The following is a 17,044-nucleotide window of genomic DNA, read 5'->3' as shown; positions in this document are numbered from 1 at the left end:
CTTTTCCCTGTCTGTCTGTTCCAACATGTGCATTCATGTCTCCCATTATTACAACCTCTTTGTCTTCAATACAATTTTCCAGTTCTTTTAGAAACTCTTCTAAACATTCATCTGCATTCCCTGATTGGGGTGCATAAACCTGTATAAAATCCTTGATTCCACTCTCAAGTCCAAGTCTAACTTTAATTATCCTGTCATTGATCTGGTCAATTTTGTCCACATATTGCGCTAGGTCTTATCTCAATATAACACCAACAGCATTTGTTACCATCTTTCCTCCACTCCAGTATATTCTATACCCTTTCTTCAAATCTTTTTGGCCTTTCCCCTTCCATTTTGTCTCACTTATTCTCATCATTGCTATGTCTTTCTTCTCCGCCATCTCCACCGTACCGAAGTCCACCTTCTCTGCCGTAGATGCCGTTGAGGTCTTTACTCGTAACCCTGAGCTGGGATCCATACCAGATGTTACACACCAGGATAGTGTGCTCTGGGACTCACATAGGCTGGGGCGCCACTCCCTGGGTAGGACTGCCTCCGAAGAGGGTCCCTACCTGCTACCTTCCTGAAATGTCTTTATATAGCAATATCTCAATCATGTGTTCCTTTTGTTCTTGTGGTATTTGCAGTGCTGTGTTTAGTGTTTTCTGCCAAATCCTATAGTCTAATGTTGAAGAGTACCAGTGAGGTAGAGAGATTAACCTATGAAAAATGTCTGAATTATTGGTAATTGGTTCTAACTGTACTACTGTGTGTAATTTGACTGTGGCATTTATTTCTATCTTTCGGATTTGTCTGAAATGCTTTCCGCAATTAAATTTTGTTTCTTTCATATCCCATGCTCCTTCGTTACTTGTTTAGTGCATATACTAATTTACTGACACTATGTAATAGCCGGGCTGAGTAGCTCAGACAGTAGAGTGCTGGCCTTGTGAACCCAACTTGGCAGGTTGGATCCTGACTCAGTCCGGTGTTATTCGAAGGTGCTTAAACACATCAACCTTGTGTCAGTAGATTTACTGGCACATAAGAGAACTCCTGCAGGATAACATTCTGTCACCTTAGCATCTCTGAAAACCATAATAATCTAGTTAGTGGGACGTAAAACAACAACAACAACAACAACAACAATAATAATAATAATAATAATAATAATAATAATAATAGTACTGTCTGTTTTATATTTTCCAGAAATTGCCCAGTGTTAACAAGGATCTTGCTCTGAAGCTGATGAATGATGAAATAGCTGGAAAGAAGAAGAAAGTGGGAACTAACCTTCTCAAGGATGATCGCTTTAAGGCTTTGTTTCAAAATCCAGATTTTGAAGTTGACAAAAATTCAGAAGAATACAGGTGATATTATTATATCATTTTGATGATGATTATTATACTCACATCGTAAACATACAAATTTACAGTCAATGTACAAATCAGTTTGAAGCACACAAAACATAACATGTGAGATCATATTACACATGCCCATTATTTTGCATTGTCCAATGTATTCGGAGTGGCTTGTAGGAGATCATCCTCTGTGCAAGATGTTGGGCACAGAGGGCACTGAAGCATGTGGCTTGTGGATTGCTCTTGTCCACATTCACATCTTACATCACTTGTGCTTAACCCACATTTCTTGAAGTTATCCCTGGATCTTCCCACTCTTGAGCGTAGCCTGCACAGGCACATCTTCACCAGCCAGTTTTCCATTATGTCCAGGTGGTAACTGCTCAGCTACTGGCCTCCATCTGAGGGGTCCTCTTCTTCCACAGCTCCAACCGTGTCGTCTCTGGTGAGACTCTAAGCACCTCAGATTTCCTCAGGAAGCTCTTCCGGGATCTCAGCCATTGCTGAAGAGGACTATGTCCATGAAGTGGGTGGACGTTGTTCTGTTCCACTTTAAGCCTCTCCCTATAGGCAGCTACTTCTCTATGTATACAGGGTAGTGTTATTCCAGCAGAATTCTTGGAAACATCATTTTAGTGATAATAAAGTGCTGCAATCTATTCTGCTCAACTGTTTCCTATATCAGTCACTTGCTTCTGTTATCTTCAACAGCTAAGTTGTTCGGTCTCCTGGGTAATAACAGTAACCTAGTCCCCTTGCTCACTCTTAAGCCCAACCATCTTCATTATGAGCTTCCACTTGTTCATACTGGCAACCATTATTGTTAATTTCAATCAATCAATACTGATCTGCATTTAGGGCAGTCGCCCAGGTGGCAGATTCCCTATCTGTTGTTTTCCTAGCCTTTTCTTAAATGATTCCAAAGAAATTGGAACTTTACTGAACCTCTCCCTTGGTAAGTTATTCCAGTCCCTAACTCCCCTTCCTATAAATGAATATTTGCCCCAGTTTGTCCTCTTGAATTCCAATTTTATCTTCATATTGTGATCTTTCCTACTTTTAAAGACGCCACTCAAACTTATTTGTCTACTAATGTCATTCCACGCCATCTCTCCGCTGACAGCTCAGAACATACCACTTAAATACAAAGTATGTTACAAGTGTTATTTTTTTTTTTTTTTAATATTCACCTAATCAATACAAAGAGATCTTTTTAAGAAATTAAATATTATTATAAAATGTTAAGGGACATGTTTTGCCCATATTAAGGGCATCATCAGCCTCAAACTCAAACCTGTATGGTGAAAAATCAGGATCCTGATTGCTCTTACAAGTCATAAAAGCAGGATATCAATTTGCAACATTTTTGTAACGCTACTCTTTTGTCGGATACGCCTAGAACAAATCGAGCTGCTTTTCTTTGGATTTCTTCCAGTTCTTGAATCAGGTAATCCTAGTGAGGGTTCCAGACACTGGAACCATACTCTAGTTGGCGTCTTACCAGCGATTTATATGCCCTCTCCTTTACATCCTTACTACAACCCCTAAACACCTTCATAACCATGTACAGATAACTGTACCCTTTATTTACAATTCCATTTATGTGATTACCCCAATGAAGATCTTTCCTTATATTAACACCTAGATACTTAAAATGATCCCAAAAAGGAACTTTCACCCCATCAACGCAGTAATTAAAACTCAGAGGACTTTTCCTATTTATGAAACTCACAACCTGACTTTCAACCCCGTTTATCACCATACCATTGCCTGGTGTCCATCTCACAACATTATCAAGGTCATGTTGCAGTTGCTGTCAATCTTGTAACTTATTTATTACTCTATACAGAATAACATCACCCACAAAATGCCTTACCTCTGATTCCACTTGTTTACTCATGTAGCGTTGTTTAGAGCACGTACACAAATAAATAAAATAATAATAATAATAATAATAATAATAATAATAATAATAATAATAATAATAATAATAATATTGACACTTAATAATATGAATATGGAAATAGTAAAATGACGCAGTGGCGGTGGTTACACATCAAAGCATGGAAACGTGATGGAAAACTTCTAAATACGCAAAATCCAATCAGATAGAAGGGAACCCTTACAGGCCTAAAAATGACAACTAAGACGGGATTGTGGAACGTGCGGGGGCCCTATGAGGTCCATGGTAACGTATAACGTTATGGGGGAGAAAAGGCTTACAATAAACACCCTCTAGCTCAACTATATTAAAAATAACAAAAAAGGTTTTACAAAAAGCAAGTTAAATTACATAGGAACTGATGCTTGACTCGACGACAGATACAAGTTGGCTAACCAAAACGGAAACATAATCAGGATATGTAAAATCTTTAGTAAAACCAAGTTATACGTATGTAGAATTACACAAGGCTTGTCAATTAAAATGCAGGTATAAGACTTGAAGTTACAACCAACGAGAATCTAGGGCAAACTCGAACACATTAAAACAAAACTTTAAAAATTATATTAAGCGAGAAAATACCAAAATACCAAAGGAGTTAAATTAAATCAAACAAAATCAGAAGACATTGAAATGGCAATGGAAATGGCACTTGCCAAAATGGAGGTAAGTTCCCCGGAGGGGAAACTCTCGAGCATAACTGCACTCACTAAGGCGGTCGGATGGAAATGACGCCGAGCACACACATCATTTTTCCAAAGCAGGCAGAAGACCGGAAATAGCCCGATCACAATTAACCAATAAGATCAAACTTACACTAGATTCCTGTTCGCCAATACAATTGCATAATCATATATGGTTATTTCCTGGCCTACTGATGCCAGAGAGATTACATCTTCTGTTTCACCATCAGTAACGGCGCATGTGGTACAGGATGCTTCAAAATAAATCACCTTACAAAATTTTACATCAGATTACAATTTTGACATAAAACTTACATTAAAAAAAAAAAAAAATCACTGTTTGCATCTTGCAATGTTCATACTGTTCAATATCTTGCCTATTCCCTAAAAAAAAATTATTACACACATATTTAAATTAATATTTCTTGCCGTTACATAAAATAATTGGAGTAGAGTCCAGAGTTAAAAAAATAAAATCCTTCAGACACGTTAAATAAAAAACTTAAAAATTATATTTCCCATAGTTGTAGTTCTCCGTCTCACCACATATTACAACTCATATCCAGTATTCGGAAGATAGTAGGTTCGAACCCCACTGTCGGCAGCCCTGAAAATGGTTTTCCGTGGTTTCCCATTTTCACACCAGGCAAATGCTGGGGCTGTACCTTAATTAAGGCCACGGCCGCTTCCTTCCCACTCCCGGCCCTTCCCTATTCCATCGTCGCCATAAGATCTATCTGTGTCGGCGAGACGTAATGCAACTAGCAAAAAAAAAAGGGGAAAAAAAGAAATTTGACTTATTTGACTTTTAACCCTGTTTATCACCATACCATTGCCTGCTGTCCATCTCACAACATTATCGAGGTCACGTTGCAGTTGCTCTCAATCTTGTAACTTATTTATTACTCTATACAGAATAACATCATCCACGAAATGCCTTACCTCTGATTCCACTTGTTTACTCATATCATTTATTTATATATACAGTATTAGAAAACATAAAGGTCCAGTATTACTGCCTTGAGGAATCTCCCTCTTAATTCTTACAGGGTCAGATAAAGCTTTGCCTACTCTAATTCTCTGAGATCTATTTTCTAGAAATATAGCAGCCCATTCAGTCACTCTTTTGTCTAGTCCAATTGCACTCATTTTTTCCAGTAGCTTCCCATGATCCACCCTATCAAATGCTTTAGACAGGTCAATTGCAATACAGTCCATTTGACCTCCTCAATCCAAGATATCAACTATATCTTGCTGGAATCCTACAAGTTGAGCCTCACTGGAATAACCTTTCCTAAACTTGAAATGCTTTCTATCAAACCTGTCATTAATTTTGCAAACGTGTCTGATATAATCAGAAAGAATGCCTTCCCAAAGCTTACATACAACGCATTTCAAACTTACTGGCCTGTAATTTTCAGCTTTATATCTATCACCCTTTCCTTTATACACAGGGGCTACTATAGCAACTCTCCATTCATTTGGTTTAGCTCTTTCGACCAAACAATAATCAAATAAGTACAGTAGAAGTCTGATATAGCGAAAATTTATAACAGGGAAAAATTTACTCGCAATAACGGATTGTCGTTATATCCGATTTATGTATGAAGGTCGGAAAACCCTTCATGCACTTTAAAATCGGTATGAAACTGCAATAAGTTTGTTCAAAACTTGCGTTTCCGCAGATGATATCCACACTACGGCTTACTTGTTTGTTATTTTTCGTAATCCGATACTACATGAAAGTGTATGTTTAATTTCATTCTGAATTAAATATAGTTTCGCATTTCTCCGAATCCAAGATGAACCCCACTTTTTCCTTCAAAAAATTTAAATGAGGCTCAAAAAGAAGTTTGTAAAATCATACAGGCCTACGCATTTTAGACTATTTTTAGACGCCGAACATTGACTTTCTTCACGCTGTATTTCGTTCTTTTTTGCGGCTGCACAATTATTGTTTATTTCCGCGGGTTTAAGAACCATTAACTTAACATTGGTATCATAATACCGAAGAGTACTCGTTGAAAATTTTCCGGCAATACCTATTCCATGCGTCTCTACAATACAACGATCCATCAGGAAATTATTCTTACTGTCTATAAAACTGTTACTTTTTCGCAGCGTCAGATATAACCGGCTACCACTACACGTACGTCTCGCTTGTCGGGTGTGGCCAAATTCAACGGCTAGCGATGTATAGGCCTAATCGTGAACGTTGAAAGTCAACGAACGAGTTTATTGCGCCACGGTATGGCCAACCGCCCTTACGTTTTTCGTGCACATACCTCACAATTTCATCATTGACTTCTTTAAAGTGTCCTTGTTGCGGACCACAAAATGCATTTTTTGTACAAACGCATTTTTTGTTCATTTTTTTGTCTTCACCCTAACGCCAAATATTGGCTTTAGTTAGGCCTATGCCGTATTTTCTTGCGGCTGCACAATTATTCTACATTTCCGAGTGTTTAATAAACATTAACTTAAACTTGGCATCATAATATCGACTAGAACCCATTGAAAATTTGCCGGCAATACCTTTTCCACGTATCTTTACAATACGACTATCCATCACGAAAATATTCTTGCTGTCTATAAACCTTAATTTTACTAAGCGTCAAGTGCAATAGACGTGTTATGACTCTGCCACTGAGTAGCCATGGCTTTTCTAAGAATTCGAAGGGTCGCATTTTGATGCCATTCTGGAGATTTGAGAAACACACAGGCACTGTACACTGCACAACTGGTAGCGATGTGTAGTAAAGAGGCGGTCGTTTATTGTCAATGAGTTCTGTGCGCCTGTGAAAAGAAGAAGCGTGGTTACCGCGGTAGTTGCCAGAGGTATCCATTAACTTACTGTTAGGCCGCGAATGCAACAACCCTTGAGTTTTCGCATGAGATTCTGAGAAAAAATGTCTTGGATTCGGAGAAATACGGTACCCGTATCACTCCAGAGATTTCTGTGGCAAACACCTCAGCTTTCTTCTTCAAACAGCGTCACCTAACCTAACCGTATATGTAGCCTATCATGTAAACATTTGAAACGCATGTAGAGAAATAACCTCCTCGCGAAAAATTTACATGTAACTAGACGCGAGAAGATATGAAATATCCTCTGAAATCAGTGATGTACTCTGCCATATATTGAGGTGTATGACATTCTTACATAATTTCCATATATAACATGAAAATTAAGATATCGTTTATTCAGTTTACTTTTATGAGTTAACAACTGCTATCGGCCACGTCCATTACGCATTTATTACGAAAACATGTTATCCTCTTTCATTTCGAATTTCCTTTAGAGAACAGCAGTCGATGGGTATTACTAATCAACTCCAACATTGCCTTTGAATGTCAATGAGAGAGCTCGCAAATGCACAAAATGAGAAAACTATACCGTACCGAAGATGATCGATCGCATTTTGTTGCAAACGTTTCACATTTCTTATTCAAACGGCGTCACGTATCCTAACTTAACTGTACTATACGTATGATGAAAACGCACTTCAAGCGCCGGTAGAGAAATTATACCTTTCTCGCTATAAATTTTCATAATAGCCTTTCCGTAATTTAACCAGACGCGACAAAATACTAACTAACCTATGAAATCAATTAAACACTCTGCCATATCTCGAGGTGTATCCCATTCTTACTTAATTGCAGTATTTAGCCTCAAAATTAAGCGGTCAGCCTTAATTTGTAACGAGTTAACAACCGTTATCGGGCACGTTATTTATTTTATGTTCTCTTTCATTTCGAATTTTCTTTACGGAACAGCTGTCGACGGATATTACTAATCGACTCCGACATTGCCTTCGAATGTCGACAAGAGAAATCGCTAGTGCACATAGCGCGGAAACGATGCCGAAGGTAATCGATCGCATGCAATATCATCGCTGGGGTGCATAAATATCAGTAACGGAAAAAATCGCGCGCGCTTAATCGCTCGTAATAACGGATGCGCCAGTGATAGGGTTCTCGCTGTAACCGAAGGACGATACACAGTTTAATATAGGAATTTTGAAGGGACAGAAAAAAGTCGTCGCTATAATGGAATTCTCGTTATATGCCGTACTCGCTATAGCGGACTTCTACTGTACTTCAGATATGGTACTATATCCCAACCCATAGACTTTAGTATATCCCCAGAAATCTTATCAATTCCGGCCGCTTTTTTAGTTTTCAACTTTTGTATCTTATTGTAAATGTCATTGTTATCATATGTAAATTTTAATACTTCTTTAGCATTAGTCTCCTTCTCTATCTGGACATTATCCCTGTAACCAATAATTTCTACATACTGCTGACTGAATACTTCTGCCTTTTGAAGATCCTCACATACACACTCCCCTTGTTCATTAATTATTCCTGGAATGTCCTTCTTGGAACCTGTTTCTGCCTTAAGATTCCTATACATACCTTCCCATTTTTCACTAAAATTTGTATGACTGCCAATTATGCTTGCCATCATGTTATCCTTAGCTGCCTTCTTTGCTAGATTCAATTTCCTAGTATGTTCCTTCAATTTATCCTTATTTCCACAGCCATTTCAAGCCTGCTACTTCCATTTTACAATAAAGATATCCAGAGTCCACCCCCACTTTATTCCATTAAACACAGCATGAGATCAGAGTGAGCTGAGTGGTAACATCGCTGACCTCTAACCAAGATGCCATGCTTTGAGTCCCAGCCATGGTATGTGAAATTTTCAAAATGAAAATCAGATCCCTGTTGTTTGGATTCGATTAAACACTTGGCTCTATCTCACTTCTTTTCTTCTTCTTCTTCTTCTTCTTCTTCTGCTTAGTCCTGACCTGTTGTCCCATTTCATTTGTACTGGCTCTGCTAGTTTGAATTCACCAATTCCTCCTGCCCCGGGTTATTGTTGGATTTAGTTGGGCCTCCTACAGATTTTTATTTATATCGGTCATCCAAGTATGTTGAGGTGTTCTGCTGCCTCTCATTTGAGTTTGGTTTTTTAATTATTATCTGAATCATGTGATCTTGGCTTTCATGACATGTGCGGAATGTTGACCTGTAAAAAAGCCACTTGTGGATAAGTTACATGCTGCTGAGATGGGCAGGTGGAATCACTCTACTGAGCGGAAACAACCACATTCATGGAAGTTTCAAGGTCAGGTCCATTCCTGGCAAATTTTCCAACAGCGGGCTAAGATGGTCTTATTATTTTGTAGACTTTACCCGTTACAGGAATTCTCCTGTTGCAGAGTACTCCAGACAGGTCTCTCCATGTCATCCACCCAGAGTTTATGCGACTTGTGATGGTGGTTTCATTAGTTCTGTCTTTAGACAGATGTTTAAAATCATCGTCAACTTCTCGGTTTGCTATAAGTATACATCACTTTGGTTAGCAGAGCAGGGTTTGCTGTAGGTGTTACATTACTTTGGTTAGGAGAGTGGGGTTTGCTGTAGGTGTACATTTCTTAGGTTAGGAGAGTGGGATTTGCTATAGGCATACATTACCTAGGTTGGGAGAGTGGGGTTTGCTATAGGTGTATATTTCTTTGGTTAGGAGTATTTGTGAAGTTGCAACATGTATTTAGTCTTCTACCTGCTGATTTTCAGACCACGTTCTTGTAGAGCTGCTCTCCATTGATCCAGTATTCATTGTGGATCATTTTAATTTTTGCTTATAAGGACAATGTCATCTGCATAAACTCACTTCATTTGTACAAATTACCACTGGTTATAACTATAACTTTACTGTGTTAGTTTTCCTACATCTTGATTTGGTATCTCTCACTAGGCTGTCATCCTTGAAAAATAACATCATGTAAATACTTAAACTGGTCCAACATCTCCTGTTTCATGTACTCTTATCTAGTAGTATAGCAATCACTTTTCTCAGGTTTTCACCATAGTCTTGGAAATCCAGATTTTCATACTATAGATGCTGCACTTAACTTTGAAGTTTGCAACCACGTCAACAGCATAAACATAAAAGAATTCTGCTTTCCTTCTGTGCCATGTATGCCTGTCAGCACATGATCATTATAAATTGTGAACAATAAAGGCAAAAGTTTTACCTTATCTAAGTGTGTGTGAGTGTTTTTTCTTTCTAAACCCAGACACATGGATACAATCCATTGCCATGATGATGGGCAGTTTGCAATTTATTTTTTTTTTAATTATTTTTTTTTTCCCCCCCACCATCTTTTGTCAGGGTGTTAGTTACTCCTTGCTCAGAAGCAAAGATTGTTACACTGGTGTACAGTATCTGTTTCTGTGCACTAGTGTGATGAGTGATGACTGCATGTTGTGTGTTGTGTAGTGTGTGATGATGATGATGAGGTTGGAAAAGGCTGAAATGTAGTGTCGATGCATAGTCTACTACTCCTGTCAGAAAAATACCAAAGGGTCTTCCCAAGGCTTAATGTTCCCATCTGACCGTCGAATCATCATCAACTGCATCATATGGCCTCACTCCATATGAACACTGCAGAGAGGATTGGAATTGAATCCAGGCTTTTGGTACACATTATTGTGATTAGAAATTGTATGCCATCACCTCTTCTACCCTGCCAACCAACATTCTGATGGTGAAATTTTTTTTCCACTTACAGGACTTGAACCAGGTAATCATGGTATCAGACCATGAAGACCTGATGCCATAATGATCATGGCCACCAGGTGGACTATTCATCTATTTAATTACATAGTTATCAACATGGAAATTAGTCCATTCACTATACTGCTCTTCTGATGATACTAAGATTTAAAAAATCAGGTGCATACACCGAGCGAGTTGGCAGTGCAGTTAGAGTCGCACATTTCTGAGCTTGCATTTGGAATATAATGGGTTTGAACCACACTGTCATCAGCCCTGAAGATGATTTTCACACCTGGCAAATGCCGGGGCTGTACCTTAATTAAGGCCACGGCCACTTCCTTCCCATTCCTATCCCATCATCACCATAATACCTGTCTGTGCTGGTGCGACGTAAAGCAAACTGTAAAAAAATTCAGGCGCAGATCATAATTTGTAGACCAGAGGATTGATATCAGGTCTGCCTGATATCCCGTCTTAAGGGAAGATGATGTCCGACACATTTATCTTGTATCGTTGCTGGGTTGTTTGTAGTTTTACTGTAATTTACCATTATTACTCCAGAAAGATAGTGATGTCATCTTTCTCAAACCCATGATTATTTCTCATTATCTTACAAATTCACGCACTACAACAGCTACCATTACAACACAGGTTATCAAACAGAATTAACCTACACTCACATTGTATTATTTTTAAATAACAGTACAGTATAGAATTATTATATTTTCTAAATTATTTAATAGTATTTTTTTACAGATTGTTGAATCCAGTGGTATCTCGACTTGATAAAAATCGTAAGAAGGAGCTGAAGAAACAGATTGCTGAGCAACAATTTACAGAAATTGATGTGAGTACTATTATAATAATACTTTGTACCAGCATGTTATAGAAATATATGATAGTATTGATACAAATTAAACACTGCCATCTTTTGGCAGTATTTATCTGGAACGGGTGATTCTTCCATAAGTTTAATTGACAGGTCTCCCCCTTCACTTCACTTTGCATGCACCTGTCATTTCACATGGTAGTTCACTGTCCATAGACTAACAAGGCACACATGTCCTGTGCACTTGGCTCGTATCTAGACAAGATCGATAATTTGCACAGTCAACTTACATGGTTCCTGTACATACTGAACTATTCAATTTGTTGTAACCATGTCACTCGGCAAGACAACTACACCACTGAACACCAGCCACTAAACAGTGACAACAACCTGTTCGTGGCAAGCCTGATTTTATATACCTGGTAATATAATAATGGCATGTGGCCGCCAGAGTAGCCAATTTAGGTCTTTCAAGTTGGTGCTTTACAGGTGATCTGCTCATCTGTGAGGATGGGCCCCTACCTGTGATGAATCCTAATGCTGAAGACTGCACGCATGCACACACACAGAGACATCCCCCGAGCTAACAGAATTAGCTAGTGAAGGTTAAAATCCCAGACCTGGTCAGGAATCGAACCCTGGCCTCCTTGGATCAAAGACCAACTTGCTAAACATTCAGCCATGGAGCCAGGCTATAATATATATATGTTCTTTTAGGCGGGTGGAGATCGGACGTTTTGTCTCACCTATTCGTCACACCAAGAACCAAAACACAGATATTTCAGCGGTAGCCAAGCATTCCTACAAAACTAGGCATGGAATATCATTTGACAAGACCAAGATCCTAGCAGCTATCCCTTGGAATCTGGAAAGGAAAATCCGCGAGGCTATCGAATTGCAAGCTGTCCACTTCATGGCCGTATCGATGAGTATAATCAACAAATTAATCTAAAAAGCCACCTAATCGATACTTTATTTCTTTTGCCTTTGGCAAACTTAAAAATACATTAACAAACACAGTACATGTTTCGACCACTTAGTGGTCATCTTCAACTGTATATAAAAAATCTTAGATGATAACATTTAAAAGCAAGCACATTGGATCTTAAAACTATATCCCATGGGAATCCAAAAACTATTGTTCTAGATGCTTTAAACGAAATGGAAGATGGGGGGGGTAAGGAGATTTATGTGAATGATACTTAAATTACAGTATCGTTTACACAATTGTGTTTAAAAAACTTAAATGATGAAAAACATATTTAAAATATTTAAAAGCGTCTATGGTAAAATTCTTTTGGATAACATTAGGTGGCGTGAATAAAAAGTTCGTGTTTGTAATAATCTTCCGGCATATGCGAGAAAAATATTAATTAAAATTCGCGTCTGTGGTGATGTTAAACACTTTGTTTTTAATAAACATACTTTAAAATATTCTAAAGTGTCTATGGTAAGGCACTTATTCAAAAACACTTGTGCTTGAATGAAAGTTTATGTCATATGCACCAGTCTTCAGATATTTATTGTTTATATTTAATAACTTCCTTGAGTGATATTCTTGTGGTTAAAAGGCCGTGTTGACTGTTTAACTTCCGAGAATTGCTCTTCGGAATGTGATAAAAGAAATTGTGTTAGTCGTTTAACTTGCTAAAACCCTGTGGTGGCTTCTGTTATATAAAATGACGATCTGATTCGGGCAGCTTGCCTCGCGATCTGTAACCAGCAGGAGATCGTAATATATTAAAATATGACATATGATAAAAGTAAAAAGCTCCGAATTCTAAATAGATAGCGGGAAGATATTTGTATTCGAGATTGCGTGGCCTTGACTTACCTTTAAATGTTATCATCTAAGATTTTTTATATACAGCTGAAGATGACCGCTAAGTGGTCGAAACATGTACTGTGTTTGTTAATGTATTTTTAAGTTTGCCAAAGGCAAAAGAAATAAAGTATCGATTAGGTGGCTTTTTAGATTAATTTGTTGAGGCTATCGAAATCAAGAAACATACGAACAACATAAATTTAGAAGAAGGATATAAAATCAGTAATTCTTGGATGCCTATCATTCATAGTTTAAGACATACAGACCACAACATAAACACACGGGCTGCAACCCCATTACATAACAGCGCGGGCAAGCCCCCACTACCTGGCTGTGACGCACACTTTCCAAAATACTCATGAGACAGCCAGGGCTTACGTCAGCTAGAAAGGCTAGGATATAAAACTCCAAGATCAGGGCCACTCTAGTAGTGCAATTTCTGCCTGGGAGACTGATTACCTCGGATCGAGTAGGGGTATTTCAGTCGCCTTGACAAAGAATACTGCAATGTATTCGAAACGTCGGCAAACTGTACGTGATGTGCAGACAAGTAAAACACAGTTCAACCCGGAAATTAAATTAAATAATTCTTCACACCGTGAAAGCTTCATTTCTAAGATACTCTCTTTTATTTTCATTTTCTTTACGGACAGCAGTCGACGGGTATTACTAATGTAAACATGTTGCTACATTAATTTGTGCAACAATATTATTGTATTGAGTAGGTGGAACATCTTTCTCTTTTTAGCATTGTAATTATTAGTTCAATACTTATCAGTGATGAAGTTTTTAACTTTAAATTACTAATCCACTCCGACATTGCCTTCGAGTGTTGACGAGAGAGCTCGCTAGTGGGCATAGCGAGAAAACGATACCGAAGATGATCGATTGCATGCGGTATAATGACTGGGTGCATAAATATCAGTAACAGAAAAAATCGTGCGCGCATAATTGCTCATAATAACGGATGTGTCAGTGATAGGGCTCTCGTTGTAACCAAAGGATATTACACAGTTTAATATAGGAATTTTGAAGGGACGGGCAAAAATTGTCGTTATAACGGGGTTCTCATTATATGCCATACTCGCTATAGCGGACTTCCCCTGTAGTTAAATTGGATTGTCTTAACACAAAATATTCATAAATTGACAGAGACCAGAAAACAAGTACAGTATTACCACTCTTTTACACTTTTCAAGGAACCCAAGGAATACTGAGCTAAATAGGCGGAAAGTGTAACGGAGGGAATTAAATAATAATAATAATAATAATAATAATAATAATAGTAATAATAGTAATAATATAATGGTCTGGGTAGGCTCCAATCCTAACTCAGATGGAAATTTCTGGTAGTAGTAAAAATCCCTTACAATAATTCATTAAGGTTGGCACCACAGAAATGACGAAGTTTAGCACTTAATTGTAATAGAAGATACACCCACGTAATTTTTTTTTTCAAATATGTAACTGCATGAGAGGAAAACAGTGGAAGCAGTAGCTGGGAATACCAAGGACAAAGTTTGCGGTCAACGTCGGATCAAATAAGAAGCACAGTAAGTGCAGAGATTCCTGCTAGGCTCGGACATAGGATTGCCAAGGCAAGAAACAAGAGCACCAATAACTCTGACACAACAATCTATTTGAAAAACAATACTAAATTTTACAAACTTTACATGAAAATCTAGTGACATTTACAGTGTAGCCGTAAAAAAGATGGGAATTCATACAAACATTGTTTTGTCCCAACCAGTACATACATCATATGCAAAAGACAAGTAAAAAAAAGGGAGTGGAGGGGATAAAGGAGATAGATACATGCCCAAAAGCAAATTAACAAACTAACCAGAAATACCAAAACACCTTATACAAGTTTAAATTCCAGACGGAAGAAAACATTCAAAGTTCATTGGTTTCACACGTTGAAGATTATACACCTCGAGAATGAGAATATGAGTTTTCTGATGGCAAGGAATACCCGGCAAGTGATTTTGACTGCAAATTCAAACCATCACGATATCCGAAGCAGGTCAACCCAGTCTCACGTAATCATGAACGGTTCAAAACGAAGTAACGGGAAAACAAGTGTATGGATCAAGACCAGGATTGATGAACAAATAGTTCATGCTCACAGTTCAAGAGTGCACGAGAAGTAATAGATGCCAGACACACACACCTCAGAAAGCTTAAAACATTACGCACTAGGCGTAGATCGGTGAAGAAGAATAAAGTCTATGCTAGGAAATGGCATGCTCCCCATTAGTCGCTAGGTGACTACCAGTGCTCATATTACAGCTTTAAGAGATAATTACATGTCAGCCATTCCTCATGTCCTGTCCAGCGTTCCAAACCGAGAAGAAGATAAATTATATACACTGCTCCATAAGAGAAAAATAAAGCTGTCATAGTTCCACCATCTACACAGGCTTGAAGTCCATCCCAATTGGGTGTGAGTAAAGCCACAAATATATACCATAGTGCAGAGGGGGAGGAATAATGGGAAGAAAGACTAGCACTTTCTCAAAGGTATTAGGCATTACAGGAGCATGTGCCAGTCGAAACAGCTGTCCATCTGCTTAGCGTGTGACGTCATCGGGATATCAGCTGACATGCAGAACAGTTAGTTGATGGTCGGCAGCCGATGCGAGTAGTAGAGAAGATGAAAATTGTGTGTGTGCGGCGTTTTTCCATTCCTCGGAGATATATCGGCGATGAGCTGAGTCCATTACAGTGTAAATCGTAGGAAACAACTTATGTACAAGGTATGTTTTTACAAAGAAATTTCAAAAAACGCCTGAAAAGTCTTACATCTAATCTGTGTTTTGACATGCTCTATTGGTGGAAAAATATCTAATTCCCTTCTTGGGAACTTAGAATTTCCGTTCGGAATTGCTAGGCGGGCAATAATTTAATTGTGGAGTTTTGCCTCCCGTATGCAGTTAACGGACTGTGATAAGTTCACCTGCATACACCCCAGCGTCAGTGGGTAAGGTCTGACACATCCCACTCTGATGAGTCTAGTGTCAGACCTAAGATGAAATGCTGGTTAATAGAGCAAACGCCTGAAAAGTCTGACATCTAATCTGTTTTTTCTATGTTTTTTCAAGTAAGGGCCATTTTTTTTTTTAAATAATCCCATAGTTAGCATGCTCATCGCAACAAGAGTGCGCGCTACCTCCCGGGCGTCCTTTGCGAACACTCACATGTCAGATGCAGCGGTGTAGCTAACCTGAACGCTGAGCTGTGCATCTTTGAAATGTTCAAGATTATTGAATCACCTGCCATGTGTGAGATACAGTCTCTAATACAATTTCTGAGTGCAAGAAACATGTCGGCTGCAGACATTCATCATCAGCTTTGTGAGATGTGTGGTGATAATGCAGTGAGAGATAGTAAAGTGCAAAAATGGGTAAGAAAGTTCAAAAGTGGCCATGAAAATGTTTATGACAAAGAACGCTCAGGTCGACTATCTGTGATCACAGAAGATTTGGTGACTGCAATTGACATGAAAATTCATGAAAACAGGAGATTCACAATACTCTCTCAGTGGATTTTCCTCATGTATCTAGGTCTCTGATGTGTGGTTCAGAACAAAATCACGGCATGCTGACAGGGAATTTTGCTCCTTCGCAATAACGCAAGGCCTAATACTGCTCGCAATAACGCAAGGCCTAATACTGCTGTCCAGACTTGGGAACTGATTGAATCTTTCAGGTGGGAAGTTTTGGATCACCCACCGTATAGCCCTGACCTTGCTCCAAGCAATATCCAAGTCGGGACTGTAGGGTGGGTGGGTGTGTGATGATGTTCCAATGAAACTGTAGCAGGAGAGCAACGTTTGCCAGGCGACGTGC

At 38.6% G+C, this 17,044-nt stretch overlaps 1 protein-coding gene across 2 annotated transcripts in view; it reads left to right on the top strand.

Moving 5' to 3' along the window:
* l(2)34Fd (lethal (2) 34Fd) overlaps nt 1-17,044 on the top strand; it is a 169,564-nt gene that overhangs the window by 115,134 nt on the left and 37,386 nt on the right. For both annotated transcript variants that reach the window (XM_067151474.2, XM_067151473.2), the window contains 2 exons: nt 1,192-1,352; nt 11,296-11,386. In XM_067151474.2, the coding sequence (XP_067007575.2) occupies nt 1,192-1,352; nt 11,296-11,386 (252 nt within the window). The remainder of the gene's footprint in view (nt 1-1,191; nt 1,353-11,295; nt 11,387-17,044) is intronic.

This window comes from Anabrus simplex, chromosome 7 (assembly GCF_040414725.1).
Source record: "Anabrus simplex isolate iqAnaSimp1 chromosome 7, ASM4041472v1, whole genome shotgun sequence".
NCBI classification, from domain to species: Eukaryota; Metazoa; Arthropoda; class Insecta; order Orthoptera; family Tettigoniidae; genus Anabrus; species Anabrus simplex.
Note: the sequence above shows the minus strand (reverse complement) of the source record. Positions and strands in the feature narration are given on the sequence as shown.